Source organism: Aquarana catesbeiana, linkage group LG08 (genome assembly GCF_042186555.1).
Source record: "Aquarana catesbeiana isolate 2022-GZ linkage group LG08, ASM4218655v1, whole genome shotgun sequence".
NCBI lineage: Eukaryota > Metazoa > Chordata > Amphibia > Anura > Ranidae > Aquarana > Aquarana catesbeiana.
The window spans coordinates 19,403,504-19,422,930 of NC_133331.1; the positions used below are offsets into that span (position 1 = coordinate 19,403,504).

General features: G+C 42.5%; 1 protein-coding gene across 3 annotated transcripts in view; it reads left to right on the forward strand.

Moving 5' to 3' along the window:
- LOC141105623 (C-type lectin domain family 2 member D-related protein-like) overlaps window positions 1-18,470 on the forward strand; it is a 55,433-nt gene extending 36,963 nt beyond the window's left edge. For all 3 annotated transcript variants that reach the window (XM_073595582.1, XM_073595580.1, XM_073595583.1), the window contains 4 exons: window positions 3,640-3,750; window positions 10,416-10,597; window positions 14,311-14,417; window positions 16,543-18,470. In XM_073595582.1, coding sequence (XP_073451683.1) covers window positions 3,640-3,750; window positions 10,416-10,597; window positions 14,311-14,417; window positions 16,543-16,681 — 539 coding nt within the window. In that variant the 3' untranslated portion in view covers window positions 16,682-18,470. The remainder of the gene's footprint in view (window positions 1-3,639; window positions 3,751-10,415; window positions 10,598-14,310; window positions 14,418-16,542) is intronic.
- The last annotated feature ends 957 nt before the right edge of the window (window positions 18,471-19,427 follow it).

Genomic DNA, 19,427 nt, shown 5'->3' on the forward strand with positions numbered 1-19,427 from the left:
TGCTTACATATTGGCCGCACATCAGAAAACCAGACTGTGAGGTTCAGATTTGGGTCTCTTCCCATATTTGATATTTTGGTTTAGCTAGTCACACTCAGATACACAACATTGATGTCTATGCTTGTGTCCTTTCTGTCTAAATCTATTGTGCTATGTCCACAATCTATGATTTTTTTTTTATTTGTGATATTAATAATACATGTATCACCTTTTTGTATTTCAGCCTTCTCTTCCGTGAAAGGGCCAGGAGTTCTGGTGCAGATGTCACATGTCAGAAAGCCTCGACCCCTTACATTCAGGGATGCCAGAGCCATTTCCTAGGGTTGAAGCCCAGTAGAGTTATGGGTCACTGGAGGAAGGCGATAATGAATCGCCCCGTTTAATAAGAACTTAGGATGTTCGGTTCAGAGGAGTTTTATGGCCTGAAGATGAAGTATAAACATGTATACCCGACTAAATAGGTTACAGCTCGGTGCATGGCCTTCATTTTGCCCTTCTAGCAAGACTAGATGTAGCAATATGAGTGTTCTTCTCCTGCTATAGATGTTAATCTCCTGAGTAGGCTCTCAGGCGTAAGTAAAACTATAGATTGGGCATGCCTTAAACCCAGGGATTAAGTTTTTGTTAATCTATTTCCCTTAAGTAGGTTTCCCTTCAGTCTTTGACGTAAAGCTAAAAATGAACAAAAAGGGGTTGTCTGTCAGGGGCCCCCCTTTTTTGGCAGTTTTATTTCCCTGGACAGGGTTGTGTTAAGACAGGCCCCCTTATGGATCAATGTAGTGTCCTTGTCTTACAACACAGATCTCCGATTAATCTTTTTAGTGGTTCTAAACAGCACCTATAGGCAGAATAGGCCATTGTTGGTAGATGTGTGACAGACAACATTGATAACCTACAAGTTTAACATGTTTTCTGATTCCATCTTTAAGAGCCCACTCCACCTAGATCCTGCATCTGAAACAGAGAAGGCAGGGACACCAGTGGAGTAGACCGGCAGATCAGCCGCATGATCCAGCTAAGATACCTTCATCAAGCATATGGAGTAAAGGTAAAGCTCACTGCAGAACCGAGGTTCGCCAAGAGGGTCTTGCAGTGGTCCCACCCTAAAGGTAGGCCTGAGCTACTTGATTATCCTCTCAGGTGTGCCGTCCTGGAAGATGACTTGAGAAAAGTACTAGTTACTTACCGGTAACTGTCTTTCTGGGAAATCTTCCAGGACGGCAGGCCTACTTCCCACCCGTTGGAGGAGGGAAAATTTTAGAACACTAGAAGGTGAGTGCCTATGAGGAATGATTTCCCTTGTGAACCAGGTTCAGGAGTTACTTCTCTACAAACTGAGGATCAGGGGGAAGGGTGTGGACTTAAAACAGCTATTGATTGTGTTTCCTGTGGGGAGGAGCCTCTCATCTCTCAGCTGTGCCTTCCTGGAAGATTTCCCAGAAAGACAGTTACCGGTAAGTAACTAGTACTTTTCACAATACTGTGAGCGCACAACTCTCATTGAGACCTTTAGGAGATAATGTATGGAGCTTGTATATCCCTAAGGTCTCACAAAGTTTGTGAAAACGTTCTGCAGGGGGAGACTGCTTGGTATGACTTCTATGATCCATCCCCTAAGACTCAAAGCAGAACTGCCATGCTGGAGAGGGATGGAAATGTCCCTCCTCTGACTCATTCAGCTGTATGTGTTCTGACTTGCATGTCAAATTACAAACCATTTTTCAGCATAGTAGAAAAATGATTTAGCAAATGTGGTGGAGAACTGGCTCAAAAGCAAAGAGGAGACAGAGTGGAGGATGTCACTGCTGGTCTCCTAAAAATGCTGCGCCCCTGGCTGTCTGGCAGACCTTTTGTCTTCAAACCAGAACAATGAAGAAGTACAGAGACCAATTTTGACCTCGCTGACTTCATGCTTGTCCTAAAAAAAAGGTATACAGTTAGGAAAACAGCATTTTCAGAAGGTGGTCAGCAATGCAACCTCTACTTCACCTACTGAAGGTTTCTATGAAGCAAGAAAATGAAGCTCTGGCAACATACAAGTGATTTGACTGCAATGGATGAGAAAAGCCCAGGAGACAAAGCATCATGTGTGATTAGATTGTCACTATGCCAAACTCTGCTCTGGGGAACAGTGTGCAGATTATATGTGCGTGACTCTAACATTTTCCTTCCCACTAAGCTCCTTTAAAGTGGATTGTAGAGTCATACTATGCATTAAGATACAAGGCCTTCTGTGTGCAGCAGCCACTCTCACCCCCCCAATACGTACCTGAACTCCCTCTAGTACCAGCGATGTTGTAGGAGTGTCTTGGCTGCCTGGGACTCCCCTCCTCATTGGCTGAGACAGCAGCACGGTACCATTGGCTCCCGCTGCTGTCAATCAAAGTCAGTCAGCTAATGAGGAGAGAAAGGAGGCTCTGATGCCCCTATAGCAGGCTGCTTACTGTGGGGGCACTGAACATGAGGGAGGGACCAGGAGAGCCAAAGAGAGACCTGAGAAGAGGAGGATCAGGGCTGACCTGTGCAAAATAAACTGCACAGAGCAGGGAAGTGTTTTGTTATTTTTACCTATAAAAAAAAGAGACTTTACAATCACTTTGAGGCTAAATAATAGAAATATATGACACAAATGATTGCAGATTTCCATTCATTAATACATCATTAAGTGTATTTCCTTTAATGTAAGAAACGTAAATATTTGAATTTTACCTGGTATCAGCCTCTTATGCCGTATACACACAATCGGACTTTCCACCAACAAAACCGTGGATTTTTTTCCAACAGATGTTGGCTCAAACTTGTCTTGCATACACACGGTCACACAAATGTTTTTGGAAATTCCGAACGTCAGAACACGGTGACGTACAAGACGTACGACGAGCCGAGAAAAAGGAATTTCAATAGCCAGTGCGGCTCCTTCTGCTTGATTCCGAGCATGTGTGAACTTTTGTGCGACGGAGTTGTGTACACACGATCGGAATTTCCGACAACAAAGTGAAGTTGGCAGAAAATTTGAGAACTTGCTCTCAAACATTTGTGGCCGTACATTCCGACAGCAAATGTTGGATGGAGCATACACACGGTTGGACTTTCCGACAACAAGCTCACATCGAACATTTCCCATCGGAAAGTCCGACCGTGTGTATGCGGCATTAGAGTCCCTGCACAGCAGAGCTAAGACTGTGAAATGGAGAAGAGACACAATAAGCCAATCAGTTGTTCTCATAGGCTGATAGAAGGAGAGAGGAAAGTGAGAGATGAGCTCATAGGCCCACTGCTTCTCCATTCATTGTCCTGTCACGAGCTGGGGGAAAAAAGCAAGACCTGTAAGTGCTAGCACAGGTCTGATGTCCTGGCACAGTAATGAGTACATGCTGGCTGTAGAGATAAAGTAGTAACATGGTGAGGAGCCAGAAAATCTTGCAGGTGGTGATTGCAGGTCTCAGGAGGGGGGGCTCCATCCATAGCAGCTGTGTAGGTTGATTTCCTCTGTATACCATACAAGCAGTGGACACTGAACTCCATTCACTCAGAAGTGTTCATCTGTGACTCTATTATGTTCTGTCTGATTTCTACACAAAGAATGATAAATATCAGATTTTATGTTCCTCTAATGTCTGATCTCTGTATTGTTTTTAGGAATTTGGCAGAAACTCAGATCACACACAGTTCCTTCGCTCTGTGTTATAGTTGGAGCAGCAATATCAGTAACTGTGATCATCATCCTTGCTGCTCTTCTGTCTGTGAGAGGTAAGTACTCATTTTTTACTAATAAGTAAACAAGGCAGAATCTGAAAAAAAGAAAAATCAATGTTTCAAAAAGCAGTTTCAATCCTTACAAAACTGATACATATAATAGTACACTGTATATGTATATCCTTGTATGTGCCTGTGTGGGTTTCCTCAAGACATGCTGGTAGATTATAGTATATGTTGTATAGCATGACTATGAGTTAGGGGCCTTAGATTGTAAGCTCCTTGGGGGGGGCTGATGTGAATGTACAATATATGTAAAGTGTTGCGTAAATTGACAGCGCAATATAAGTAAATACAAGAGGAGCAGCGCTGTGATAAAAAAGTTCTATATGATAAAACCAAAAACAAAAAATGTGAAAATATTAAGCCCAAAAATTGGGATAGGCTCCAAGTTCATGGATTACAAAAACAGCTGGACCGTCCTATTCCAAAACCAATCATGGATGGTAAAAAGAAGAAGCGTGAATAAATGGAAATCAATAAGTCCTTCACCACACCACTGTGATAGTAAAAATGCGCGCTTACCAAATGGCAAGCTTGGAAGAGCTTGCGACCTTAACCCGGTCGGGGCCTTTCAGGATGGAACCATCAAGGGGAGGCACGCCACTTTGGCTTGGATTAAGCACGCTGTTCTTCCAATTAACACTCTATGTGGAGATGTGACCCCTGGCTAGGGTTATCTGAGAGGCAGAAATTGCTCCTTGCTTGAGGAACCCCACTGGAGGAATATAAGTACCTATAATAAAAAAATAAATGCAAATTTTAGAAATATGAAGAAACGCTACACCCACATGAAAGTGTCTAAATTGTGCATAGAATCTGGTGGATTGTGCCACCTTTTTTCCATTTTTCATAGCTTGGAAATCTTAAACTGCCCATACACTAGTAGATTTACCAATTTTCTAAAAAATATTTGAAAATTCTCAGAACATTTGATGACTTGATAAATGTTGTTCCAAAGTCTTTAAAATTTTAGTTTGCTGTAAAGGCAGAATTTTTTTTTATCTTAATGCATTCTTTACATTTAGACCCCTTTACACTGGGGCGGCGTCGGCGGTAAAGCGGTGCATTACCGTCGGTATTCAGCTGCTAGCAGGGCAGTTTTACCCCCGCTAGTGGCCGAGAAAGGGTTAAAAACCACCGCAAAGCGCCTCTGCAGAGGCACTTTGCCGGCGGTATAGCCGCGCTGTCTCATTGATTTCAATGGGCAATGTATACACTCCGCTCCTTCCCCGCTCCAAAGATGCGGCTGGCAGGACTTTTTTTCCCGTCCTGCTAGCACACCGCTCCAGTGTAAAAGCCCTCGGGGCTTTCACACTGGAGACAAAGCAGCAGCTGTTTCAGGTCGCTTTGCAGGCGCTATTATTAGCGCAATAGCACCTGCAAACCGCCCCAGTGTGAAAGGGCCCTTAGATAAAAAACCTCCTGTGTGCAGCAGCACCCCTCAGCCCCTAATACTTAATACCTGAGGCCCATCTCGATCCAGCAATGTTGCATGAGAGAATCGTCTGTCCGAACTCTCCCTCCTGGTTGGCTGAGACAGCAACAGGTGCCATTAGCTCCCGCCGCTGTCAATCAAGATCAGTGAGCCAATGAGGAGAGAGAGGGGCAGAGCCAAGCCTCGGCTACATGTCTGAACGGACACACAGAGCAGCTGCTCAGCTCGGGTGCCTCCATAGCAAGCTGCTTGCTGTGGGGGCACTCAACAGGAGGGAGGGGCCAGGAGAGATGAAGAGGGACCCGAGAAGAGGAGGATCTGGGCTGCTCTTTGCAAATCCACTGCAACAGAGGAGGTGAGTATAAAATGTTTGTAAAGTCTTTTTTTTTATAAAAAGTAACAATCACTTTAACATTCAATATTGGAATGAATGGACTTTCCCAAATGGAAAGCACATTTACTGTTACAAATGTGTTAGTCCAAAAATTTTTTTCCATCTTGCTCCCTCAGATTTTCTTATTACTTTGGTTGAAGATGAATGATTTGACCCGACTAACCATTTGAAAATTGTACCAACATTTTTAAAACATTTCAAACAGATTTCTACTAGTGTACGGCCGGCTTTAGCCTGGTCCTCCTGTTAGGGACCCTAAAATATATCCAATCCCAAAAACAAACAAAAATTATATATTGCAGCTTTCTAGTTCTTGAGTGTGAGGCTGTATTTGGTTCTTTTTTCAGTTTTTAATTTTTTTTATTTTTACTTGGTGATCCTGCAAATAACACTCTCCCCGACACTTCATGTCTAGACTTATTCTCCATTGTAACTATAGAAGGAGCCATGGTGATCACACAGGCTGGACTACAAACATATCTGCCTTTGTTCTCCTCCAATATATGGTGGGTTGATGGGGCTTGTAGTGTACACAATATAGCAGTTTGTATGACAGATATAAGATTCTTTGTCTGGAAAAATTACCAGGTATTTTCACAGTTTGTACTACTTGAGCCCACAACAGATACAGTGTCCCCAATTTATAGATTTATTAAAGGGTGTGCTCACTTTTAAATTGAATTTTCATTTATCTCAGTGAATGAGGTGGAACAAAGTGAAGAATCATTTTGAAAAGAACACCCAGTCATGTACAAAGAAAATGTAAAGAAAACTGGATTTTGCTTGAATGCGATTTAATGCCTTCTCAATGTGTGATGTGACATGTCGGCATCTACTCTCAGCTGAAATAATAGTTGTAGGCGGACTGACTAGTCAACATGTCACCTTTTTATATCAATACAATGGAAATTACTGAGCAATTCTATCAGGGAGAACCCGTCAATAATGGGCATTTGTAATAATATGAATACTCATTCTGGAATTGTTTTAATGATGCAGCCCTGCCTTTCAGGAAGTGTCTAATATTTGGTTACTTGTATTCTCTCCCTGTCAGGTTAGGGGTGTCATGATAAGTGTCAGGCTGTTAGGTCCTCATAGAGACTCTCCTTTTTCTGCATGAGTTTGCTTCTAGTAGCAGATACCGAAAAACCTCATAGATGCTCTCAGAATTCCATGAAAGAAAGCTAAAGGTTTAATTAATTTCATTTTACCATTCTCCAGCAGCCTGGATAATATCAGTTATCAACTCTGAGCTCTGGTAAGAGACAGGTCAGCCTCTATGGGGACCCTCTGTCAGACTCTGGGCTGACCGTTCTGCTCTGGCAAGGAGAAAATAACAGTACACACACCCATCACTGAGAGTTCAGGCTGCACTAGCATCACTAATTAGAGGATTCAGATTCCTACATAATACCAACATGGCTGCTATATCATGGGGCCTGTACAGCCTTCCTGACGCCCCCCCCCCCACCCCAAGATGCAGCAGAACCGCAATACTGACCTTATCTGCCTACACCCCGGAAATGAAAAAAAAAATTCCCTCCTCTGCTCCCACCTCCTGGGCCCCCCTGTTGACATGATGGGGCCCAGGGAAATGTAATTTAAGCCCTGGTAAGCAAGTAGGAGTAGGGGTGTGGTATAATAAAATCAATGTATTCATTTAGGCTGAAATAAACAATAAAGCTGCCCCGGGCCCCCCTTGTTTAGCTGATAAGGCCTGGGCCCAGTACAACAGGACCAGTTGTAATGCCTCATCAACGGCCCTGAGTACAGATCCCAGACAGTTTTTCTTTAAGGCTGGGTTCACACTATCGCTGCGTGCGGCTCACAGCAGGGGGACCGGTGCATCCTGGTTCACAGTTTCAGGTCCAATTTCAGCCCAAATTTTGGGCTGAATTTGGACCTGAAACGGATCAAAAAACTCACAGGACCCCTGTGCAAATTTGCACCGCAGCCGCATCAGAGATATGTGAACCATCTCCATAGAGAGCCAGTCAAAATCTCCTGCTATTGCAAATTGAATGCAAGGACTCCACATCCAATTCGCAATAGTGTGAACCCAGCCTTAAAGCGGAAGTCCCGCAAAATTTTTTTTTTTAAAAGCCAGCAGCTACAAATACCACAGCTGCTGACTTTCAAAATATGGACACTTACCTGCCCAGGGCGCCCGCGGTGTCGGCACTTGACGCCAAACCGTCTCTCGGTCCTCGGATGCTGCCACCGCCATCTTTGGTAAGGGAATCAGGAAATGAAGCCTTGCGGCTTCACTTCCTGGTTCCCTACTGCGCATGCGCGAGTCCAGCTGCACAATCTGAATGGTCCCTACTGTCTCTAGGACCAGTGTGAGTCCCAGCAGACAGTGCAGGGGGACGGGAAGAGGCGTAGACTCCCTTGGGAGTCAATGCCTGGAAGTGGGTGCAAATACCTGTATTATACAGGTATCTGCACCCCCCCCCCCCCAAAAAAAGGTGCCAAATGTGACACTGGAGGGGGGGAGGGTTCCGAAAAGCGGAGGTTCAATTTTTGTGTGAACCTCCGCTTTAAGTGTATATGCAGTATCTACTCTTTTCCTTCAGTGTTAGAGTACAAAAAAGTTAAAGCGGGATTCCGGCCGGGAAAAAAAAAAATTAAAAGTCAGCAGCTACAAACATTGTAGCTGCTGACTGTAAATAAGCACACTTACCTGTCCTGGGTGCCCGTGATGTCGGCCACCCGAGGCCGACCCGTTCCTCGGCTCTCGGATCCCGGCATCGCCATCCTAACTAAGGGAAACAGGCAGTGGAGCCTGACGGCTTCACTGCCTGTTTCCTACTGCGCATGCGTGAGTCGCGCAGCGCTTTGTGAATGGGACGCAATGTGTTGTGGGACACACACAGTTCCCAGAACACACCGAGCCCCATTCCCCAGAAGACGACGCGATGAGGAGAAGAGACAACATCACCGCGGCGTAGGAAGAGGCAGATTAGGAAGAATGCCTAGCAACAGCCATTTCACATAAGTAAAAAAATTTTTTTTTTTTTTTTCTTTTCCTCCATTTTTTTAGGTATTTTTTTGTGCAATTTTCTTTTTCAGGGTGGACCTCCACTTTAATATCCCTGTCAGTTTAACTTTGGTTTTCCACCTGTGTTCCATTGGGGATTTTTTCCTTCACTTCTTGTCAACAGACACATGAAAAGTAGTGAGAGAAAATCTCTGCAAAGTGAGAGGAATTACCCTCATAGAGAGAAGAGGGGTTCACTTGGATTTCCCCACACCTACTGCTCTGGTGACAACTCAATTATGCATTTCCTAAAACTTTCTGTCCCAGGAATAATGTTACTAAGACAAATAGAGAGGCCACATTTCCCAATAGGAGAAATAGACAGATATAAGACCCGTTTCACACTGAGGCATTTTTCAGGCGCTACAGTGCTAAAAATAGCGCCTGCATAGCGCCTGAAAAAAGCCTCAGCTGCAAACCCAGTGTGAAAGCCCGAGTGCGTTCACACTGAGGCGCTGCGCTGGCAGGGCGTCACAAAAAATCCTGCCAGCAGCTTCTTTGCAGCGCTGTAGGAGCGTTGTATACACTGCTCCTCCCCATTGAAATCAATGGGGCAGCGCTGCGATACCGCCGGCAAAACGCAGCTGCAGCAGCGTTTTGTGGGTGGATTTAGCCCTTTTTCGTGCCCTAGTGGGGGTTAAAAGCATCCCGCTAGCGGCTGAATAAAAACAAAAAAACTGTGCTAGAAGTCTAAAACATAAAGCTGCAGCTATAAGTGAACTACACAAATAAAGCAAATATACAAAAAAGGTTTCATCATGATATTTTTTTTTTTTTTTTTTTTTTTTTTTTTTTTTCCCTTCTCTTTTCCTTTCATGATCATTCATCCATTCGTTTTGACTTTTTCCCACCCGCGCTTGAAAATTAATCAATCAAACAAATAATTTGTGAAAATAGTCCTTGTGATAGAATGTCCGACACCAATATAAATTGAATGATGAAAAATTGTTGTTTTCAATAAAGCGGCTGAATAGCGCTGCTAAAACGACGGTAAAGTGGCGCTAAAAATAGAGCGCTGTGAGTGTGAAAGCACTCATATGCCGCGTACACACGATAGGACATTCTGACAACAAAATCCTGGATTTCAGACGGATGTTGGCTCAAACTTGTCTTGCATACACACGGTCGCACAAAGTTGTCGGAAATTCCGAACGTCAAGAACGCGGTGACGTACAAGACGTATGACGAGCCGAGAAAAATGAAGTTCAATAGCCAGTGCGGCTCTTCTGCTTGATTCCGAGCATGCGTGGACATTTTGTGCGTCAGAATTGTGTACACATGATCGGAGATTCTGACAACGGATTTTGTTGTTGGAAAATTTGATCTCAAAACCAAACCAGATCTCAAATTTTTGTTGTTAGAAATTCCGACGGAAAAAGTCCGATGGAGCCTACACACGGGCGGAATTTCCGACAACAAGCTCCCATCGAACATTTGTTGTCGGAAATTCCGACCGTGTGTACGCGGCATAAGACTTAGCAAATTAAATGTCCTAACCCCTTGTCACTCTACCCACAAAAAAGAAAAAATTGATGCATATACTGTATAGTATATATCTTTACTGGAGGTGACACAGCCCTTCATCAGTATTGCCATTACTACTTTCTGATTGGGCGTTTCACCTCTAATTAGGCCCAATTTTTCTAACATTTCGTTATACAAAGATTATTTGTTTGGTATTTCTGTTTATATATTTGTAATATCCTTTTGTAATTTTCTAATAACATTAGTATTTTAGTTCATAAGTAAAAAAAATTGCTAAAACAAACAATTTCATTTATTTATAGGAGACACACCTGAAAGAAAAGTGGTAAACAGTTCAACAGATGTGCAGTGTAAGGATGGTTGGATCTTATACGAGGGAAAATGTTACTATATCTCAGTCCAGAGGGATACATGGACGAACAGCCAGAACTTCTGCAAATCACACAATTCATCCCTGGCAATTATTGATAATGAAAAAGAATTGGTGAGTAAATATAAACCCATTTCTACCCATCACCTCACACTCAACATGATCAATATACAATTCCATTATCCATTATACCAGAATAGAACACTAATATAACCCACCACTGGACATGATCATAATACAATTCTATTACACTCTATACATAGAACACTACACCACCCAACATGACCCACCACTGGACATGATCATAATACAATTCTATTACACTCTATACATAGAACACTACACCTCCAACATGACCCTCCACTGGACATGATCATAATACAATTCTATTACACTCTATACATAGAACACTACATAGTTTTATATACAGTGTGTAGGGGTCACAAAGATATATTACTACCTCGATCAGAGGGCTGCCTGTACCCCCTATTGGACGGTCGTGATTGACTTCTGAGCCTACTGTCCATGTCATGTGCCACCACCACTTTAAATAAGACTGCAATTGTTTGCTGTATGTTAAATACTCCTTAGAGCTGCACTCTGTGAGCACTCCACTCTGTACTGTGTATACCAATGTGTATGTCACATTTTCTGGATCATTGCACTATGTACACTGTGCTGTACATCACACACACATCTGAAGGTACACTGTGTATATAATGCTACACCTTATGCTGCAGTTTGTAAAACTCCCTGTCCATTACATCAGTGGTCCCCAACCTTTTTGGCACCGGGGACCGGCTGCGTAAAAGAAAATTGTGCCAAGGACCGGGCGGGGGGGGATTGGGGGGGGTCATAATTTTTTGCAGGCCATGGCTGGTGTTAGCGCTTCAATCATCCTGGCACCATGCTTGATATGGTGTCAGGGTGATTGAAGCACATTATTTCTATTATTACATTGTAGTAATAAATGAAATAGTTCAACTCACCACAATGTAGAATCAGTGGGAGCTCTGAGTGCGTCACCTGCCCCTGTCGCCTGCTACCAGATGTGGATAGTCACTTGCCACATCGCCTGCCACGCTTACTGCCACAAGATGTGGATTCTCACTTGCCACTTTGCCTGTCAGCAGATGTGGAGTAAGTGGAGCACCCCTTAGGGTCTGTCAGGCAGACAGCTGAGGGGGTGAACTACAAGTCCCAGCACACCCCACCTGTACTCCCACACACAGTTCACCTGTCACTGATGACGTCATATCTCTGTGGGATCACCCCTCTGGATGTCTCCCTCCTCATGCTGCAGCCAGTCTCACCTGGCAGAGGGAGGGTCTGGAACTCCTCCGGCTGTCACTCTCTGGCTCCACCCTTCAGCCTTTCCTGGTTAGCTGTCCGGGGGGGGGGGGCAGGCAATCTGCACCGCTGAACAGAATCTGTTTTCACACAGCGAGCGAGGAGCAGCATGAGAGCGGTGATACGGGGCGGGCAGTATGAGATGATGTCATCTCTCTGCTCCCGCCGCAACCTCCGACACTGACACAGAGCACTGGTTTTGAGGGTGGAAGAGCGGTGATGCGGGGGGTGGAGAGATATTATCTCTGCTTGTCCGCCCACTCGTTTCTTCCATCCACCCAGCGCTCTTATGCTGGCAGCCCAGCATGTCTCTTACATGCGACCCGCACTCGCAGCCCGGCTAGGGTTGCCACATCATCCCTTTAATCCAGGACATGCATTAATTACACAGGTTCTGTGGCTGATTAAGGTGGTAATTAAACTCACTTGGTGCCTTATCTGCATTAAATTAGCCTCAGAACCTATGGAATTCATATATGTCCTGGATTAAAGGGATGATGTGGCAACCCTAAGCCCGGCTGCAGAAGCGCCACGGCCCGGTAGTGGGCCAGGGACCGGGGGTTGAAGACCCCTGCATTACATACTCCTTACACTGCATGCAGTATAGTAAATAATGTAGACCACTGAGCTCTATACAATATTTAGTACATTACATACTGCTGAACTCTGTATTTTGTGCTGTACCTTACATAATCTACACCAGAGGTTCTCAACCCTGTCCTCAAGTACCCCCAACAGGCCATGTTTTCTGATTCCTTTATCTTGCACAGGTGCTTTAAATCAGAGTCAATGGCTTGGTATTTTGGACAGCCATTTTATCTAATAGAAATTCCCAAAACATGGCCTGTTGGGGGTACTTGAGGACGGGGTTGAGAACCACTACTCTAGATGGCCGCACGCTGTATGCTGGACTGTACCATACTTGTACCATACTGGATGTTGTACATTACATAGTCTGGATGTTGTGCATTACATAGTCTGGATGTTGTGCATTACATAGTCTGGATGCTGTGCATTACATAGTCTGGATGCTGTGCAGTACATAGTCTGGATGCTGTGCAGTACATAGTCTGGATGCTGTGCAGTACATAGTTGCACTGCTACTCAGTCTAGCACTGTTCTCCTTATCTGCTCAAGGGTGTGTAATGTGGGAGGGGCCAGACAAAAGACTGCTCACATCACCACATTTACTGGGTTGGCTCTTAGGTCGATCTAATTAAAAAAAAAAAAAAACTCTCCCGTGTGCGACATGGGGCATGCAAACCGTGCCTATACATGATATCAGGCAGCCATGATTGATTTATCATACCAACCAATGGTAAGGGCCGGGCTATCATTGGGACTATGTTCAATATGAGCTCTTCAATATCTGTGGTGGTCATTCACACAGGAAGTTGGGTGGTTCTTATGGTAGATGTGGCCCCTTCTTAGGAACATATTGTGGAATCCAGGGTGTGCAGGGATAGGAGAGCGCCATCTATGGGCACTAGAGAGGGCTATGTACTATGGGAGGAAAGGACAAGGTAAAGCTGGCCATAGATGAATTGTAGGAACCAGTTGAACTTCAATCAGTGTTTTGCTGCCCCTGCTAACAGAAGTATCAGAATCTGCCCCTGCTAACATTTGATCGGCTTCTTTTAAGTGAGCAAGTTAGAAAACTTTTGTCAATCAGCAGCTGCAGGCTGCAGTTGCTGATCAGTATATTCTGATAGCAGCGAGTCTTTACCCTCAGAATACAATATCCTGACAAGGGGATTCCTCCATCCACCTTGTGTGGATGGAGGAATATGTTAGTTATTTTGGCTGAACAAAAATTAAAAAAATCTACCCATCTATGGCCAGCTTTAGTCTGGAGTTCAGTTTTAAAGTGGTTGTAAACCTTAGACATGAAATATGAACAAAGCACAGCCCTCTATAGTGTGTGCTTTTCTCAATTAAAAGCACTAAGTGTCATTTCTGTCTGCTGCTTCATTCCTCTGCTATCAGCACAAATCATTTCTGACAAGTTTTCCTGACACCAAGAGATAAAATGTGGCAGGGGAGGGAGCTCTGTTAATGTGTGCTGTATGAAGGGGGTGTTTCCCTTCCCTCCAATCAGCTCTCAGAGCTCCCCTCACTGAGCTTTGCGGTGTGTAACTTCAGCAGCCCCCCCCCCCCTCTTTTTTTCTGAGCTCACAAGCTTTAAAATTCAGGATTTTTAATGGGTGTAGACAAGAGAAGACTGCAGATAAATAGGTACAACTTATGTAGGAGGATATATTTCATCTCTGTGTATCAGCTGCAGCCATTCACTTCACAATGTGTATATATAAGGGCGTACAAGCAATTTAAAGTTTTATGGATACCCATACTTGTATAAATAACACCTATGTGTAAAGCAACACTGGAGTTGTTTCCAGTTCAGTGATGTGTTCTAAGCATTTTTTAAATGGGAAAAAATGTCTAATATTTCAGTTATTTGTCTTTCTGTCTTGCAGAACTTTTTAAATCTTCTGAAATTTAACAAATACTGGATTGGACTGAGTAGGACACAAGATGACTCAGGTTGGGTTTGGACCGATGGAACATTACACTCAGAAACATTGTAAGTTCCTCACCTAAAACTGTAAAGATCAGCGACACCTAAAACAAATATTTCAGGTTTGGCTCTACATTAGTTTGTTGAATCACCCCTCCATGTACAACATATTTCAAAGTATTTTGAAGACCCCAGTATAAAAAAAACAATTTGCCATAGATTGGAGTGTGTGCCAAATCTTTGCTTAGCCCCTCCAGTGCATTACTAATTAATCAGTGAAACCAGTACAAAGTCATTATTATCAGACCTACTGGTCCCAGTCTGACACTGGTGGGGAACTTATTTCCTCTGATAAACAGAGAGAGGCTTCATATGACTTCTAATCACAGGGATACTATTAACTAGTTCCCCTTCTACAGCAATTTTTTCATTTTTTGTACATTTGTAAAAAACATTTTTACCTATACAATTACTTAAAAGGTCCAGAGCATTATATCTTTTCTGAATGCAGAGGTTTTATAGAAAAAATCTAGAGCAACTGTTTATCAAATCTAAATTTTCAGTAAAAAATACACTAAAATGAATTTTATTGCACAGAAGCAATTTAATCCCCAATTTTGTAAATAATAAAAGACGAGGTTGTTTAGAGTGAATAGATACCAAATGCGTCAAGCGTCAAAATTGCTTGCACCCACAAAATGGCACAAAATGACGGTACTTAAAATGATCAATAGGAGACACTTACTTTAAAATCCTTTACAGGTTATCTGTTTAGAATCAACTGTGAATGATGGGCCTAATAAATTGCTCTCATGTTGACTTTCATGGTGATATATAACATGTGGTGCAATCACAGTTTACTTACACGTGCACACCCTATACACGCATTTGCATTTGAAGGACTATGCAGGGTGACAAGGTTGGTTTCCTGTTTTTTTTTTTTTTTTTTTTTTTTTTTTTAAATCATACTTTATTATATTTTTTTTAATTTTTTACTTTTTTTTAATTTACATTTTTTTACTAACAAGGCCACTATGCGATAGCATTGGGTTGGTGACAGGCCCTCGTTATTGAGATATCAGGGGTCTGTTAGATCCCTAATATCTCCCCTGCCTTCCATTCAAGCTAATTAAGCACAGATCATGCTTAATTAGCTGCTCCCCTGGCTGTAGCAGATGGAATGACAGCTCTGAAACCAGAAATACTGAGCTGAGCTGAGCGACTCTGGCTTCATAGACAGCAGAGGAGACTCCTCCCACTTGCCATTCTCATCACTTTTACATGACATCGGCTGCTGGCTGAACAAAAGATAAAAAATAAAAGCTCATGGCTGCTACTGCAGCCAGGAGCTTGTTTTAAACTCTTCACTCTCTGGAGTATGTAGTACGTCCAAAGAGCTTAATGTAGAACTATAGGCAACATTTTTTTTCAATGTGGATAGAGCAATGGAGGGTTATGACCCCTGCCAGATTTTCTTTGCCATCTTTGTCCTATAGCCAAACAGGAAGTGAGAGGAAATCCCTGCAAATTAGGGGAATTCCCAGGCCCCCCCCAGGTCACCAGAACCAGCGTCCCCATTGGAAGGTTTTTCATCTATTACATTTCTGGGGACAACCCAAAATTTTGCATTTTCTTTTAGTTTTGACTTTCAACAATAATGGTAATCCGATAAAATAGAGAGGGTGAATCTCCTTAACGGGGGTACAGACAGCAATAAAACCTGACAGGGGGTCTAATCCCTCTACACTCCATCGAAAACTAAGAAAAAAGTTTAGTTATACTTTAAGTGATTGTTCAGAGATCATAAGATCCAGACTACAGGTGGATTCTCCAAAATCTGTTGTCAAGAACATATATTAGATCTGCATTTTCAGGGCTGAATTTATATTCTTTGTTAGAGATCTGAGCTCTGTAAACGGACTTCTTCTGGCACAGGAGATAAGGATGAATATTTAAAAGTGTAAAAAGAGACTACAGCACCACCTGCTGGTTTTATATGAGCATACAAAATATTCACATGCTGTATTTCATATTCACGTGACAGAAATATTTTTTATTTGTATTTTTTTAGTTCTGAATAAAAAAGGCATAGAAAGAAAATATATGGAAAATCACTATATACAGTATGTGATCATTATATAATAACAGAAAACTTTTTATGTAATGTTATGTGTTGTTCTTTTTTTCACAGATTTAATATTTATAGAATACCAGCAGTCTCTGGTGAATCGGAGAATGTTTTCCTGAATGGTGATGGTTTTAGAAGTCACAGTGGAAGATATCTAAATAAATATATTTGCAGCAAGAGTTTTTTAGGTCATCCTCACTAATACACAGAGATGATTTCAAAAAAGGTCTAATTACATCCTCAGAGCATCTTAATTGCTCTGCAAGATCACAAAATCCTGGAGTGCAAACTGTAACAACAGATACCTGGTCATGCTCTTGGATGCCTCCTCTTTGGAGTGGGGGTAGCGATAGATTGAGTTCTCCAGATGTCACGGGCTGGGATCAGGCTCAGAGGTCAGTGGCTTCAGCAGTAGGGAGCATGGGCGTCCACAAGGGGGGGCAAGTGCGGAAGCACCCCACCCCCCCGCCAATACCTCTTATCAGTGTCTACCTGTGTTATAGGAGGAGTCCTTTTAGTTCTCTCATAAAGAGAAGTTTTCCTCCCATGGTTGAGATGCAGGACCTTTCATTCTATGAATAATGTAGAACCCACTGATAATGGGGTACTTTGACGCAGTAGTGGGCTTAAGCACTGTGTGACCATATAGTGTGACCAAATCCCCATATTTTTCTTGTATATGTTCAGTTGTTTTAAATAGCCTTGCAGGATTTAAATGTCATATTTGTATGTGTGCGCTGTAATCTATGGTTCTGTTTGTTGGTCTTATAGCAGCACCATCTTTAATGTTATGCATTTTAGGGTGTTCCCCCCCCTAGTCAACTGGAGAGTGTTGATTAATTTAATGATGACATTATCTCTTTGCTTTTATACAGTATTTCCTCATTAATACTCGTACATGACTGTATATATGTATGCAGTGTATTTATAGCCAGTCACCAAACAGGATGGCTGCCTTCACTACCAAATAGGAAAGCGGATGGGAAGAAGAAGGCCAGAGCATGGTCAGGTAACTGTTGTTATTTGCACCCAGGTTTTAGAGATCTTGGAGAGCAGTGAAGATGATCTAAGAATCTAACATGTACCTGTTCTATGGTCTGGAGGAAATTGGAAAAATCTTTTACAATAAGCATAAGATAAAAATGAGCACATTTTAGTTTACACCTCAAAAGCTAGTACTGTGCTTTTCCCGAAAACACTGTCCACTTGGTTGGTGAGACTGTGGACAAAACTGATCCCTTTACCATATCTGATGGAACTTTCTGGCATTGTCCCTCTTCTGGAAATAAATATTTCATTTATTGCTTCTGTCGCCCACATCTCCTGTATCCCCAACCAAGCTATGGCACTATTTAGCATTAAAATCTACACATGGCCTCCACATACAAGATATATTTCCTTCTACATACTTTGATAGCAACAAAACTGTTACTGGCAAGATCTTGGAAACAAAAGGAAGCCCCCTCATTGGCCTTAATAGTTAACATACACACCTCCTTCGAAAGCATTCACTATGTATGGCTCGAATTCCAAGACATATAGGCTGATGGACACTAGATTTCCAGGATAATACCTTTTCTAGGAAAACTTTTTCTTGTCTCTTTTTTTTTTTTTTTTTTATTATCTAATATTCTTGAGTAATCATTAGTACTTTCACCACTTTTGCCAGTTATGTAATTTTGTGGTATACGTACCGTAATTATGATCTGTATCATTCTTCTTCAATATTGATAGGATGATGCCTTTACTTTGTTAAATTTACAGTTTCATTTCCAATCTCTTTTTTGCCATTACCCAACCCCTCCCTGTCCTTTATTCCTATAGGAAAATTCCAATACTACCCCAGTAATTGCAGATTTCAGCATCATTTCTAAAATATGCTACAATATAAACATTTGAGCTTTTCACTTACTTTTGATATTAATTTGTTGTAATATTTATTTTTAATATTTATTTGCAGATTTCTCAATAAACAACAATGGTAAATAAAATAGCACATTTTAACTCAAAGGTTTGAATGTAGTACTGCATGCAACAAGAACTCTTCACAGATCAATAATCAGAGGTATAGCTTATAGTCAATATCTGAGAGTAATAGGAAATTGTACATTGGTGCAAAGTGTCAAGATGGAAGTCACAATGCTGTGGCAGCATTTTCCAAATCGAGGGAAGCATTTGGGAAAGATCTATGTAGCCATGATGACGAGCATTCGTGACAAACAATCCGCCAATCATCCTCCTGCCAGACCCCCATATATCATTTGAGACAATGAGCAGTAATTTGCGTGGTTTTGTTGCGTTTATTGCGGGATAACTTGGGTGGGGTAAAGGAAGATATGGGATGCCCATAGCACTTAGTGTATTATCATCACATTGATAAGGCATTGATTAGCAGCTTTAGCTTTAAAAATGATGCACCTCTAACATCCACAGTCTATTTCCTCTACACACTTCCTCTGCAGACTATTGCTCCTCCTCCTCTGCACTGACTCCTGCAGAATAACACTTCTCTTGTACAAATCCTCCACTGCAAAACTGTTGGATATTGCTACTTCACTTCCATTGAAACAAGAAGGGGTCACTCTGAATAACTCCGGCTTTCAGACAGTACTTTATTACTGCGATAAAGTATCTTGAATGATGTGGCTTTAGTAAATCAATAAGCCAGAGGCATGCAAAACCTCTCCCCGATGGCTCAGTGAGTTTGGTAGCTACACAGTCTTTTGGATGGTATCACCAGTGTGCTTCACCAGGCCAGAGATACTCGGTACCTCTACCCGACGGCCTGACATATGGAAATAGGCGGACTACTGTTCCCAGCCAGTCCATTACTGTAAATGCTGCGTTCCCCGGCCACAGCATTCTGCACTACTCTCGACAACTCTCCTTTTGCTTCTTTCACAATGACCTTCTCCTAAGGGCAAGTTCTGTGTCCCTGGTCACAGAAC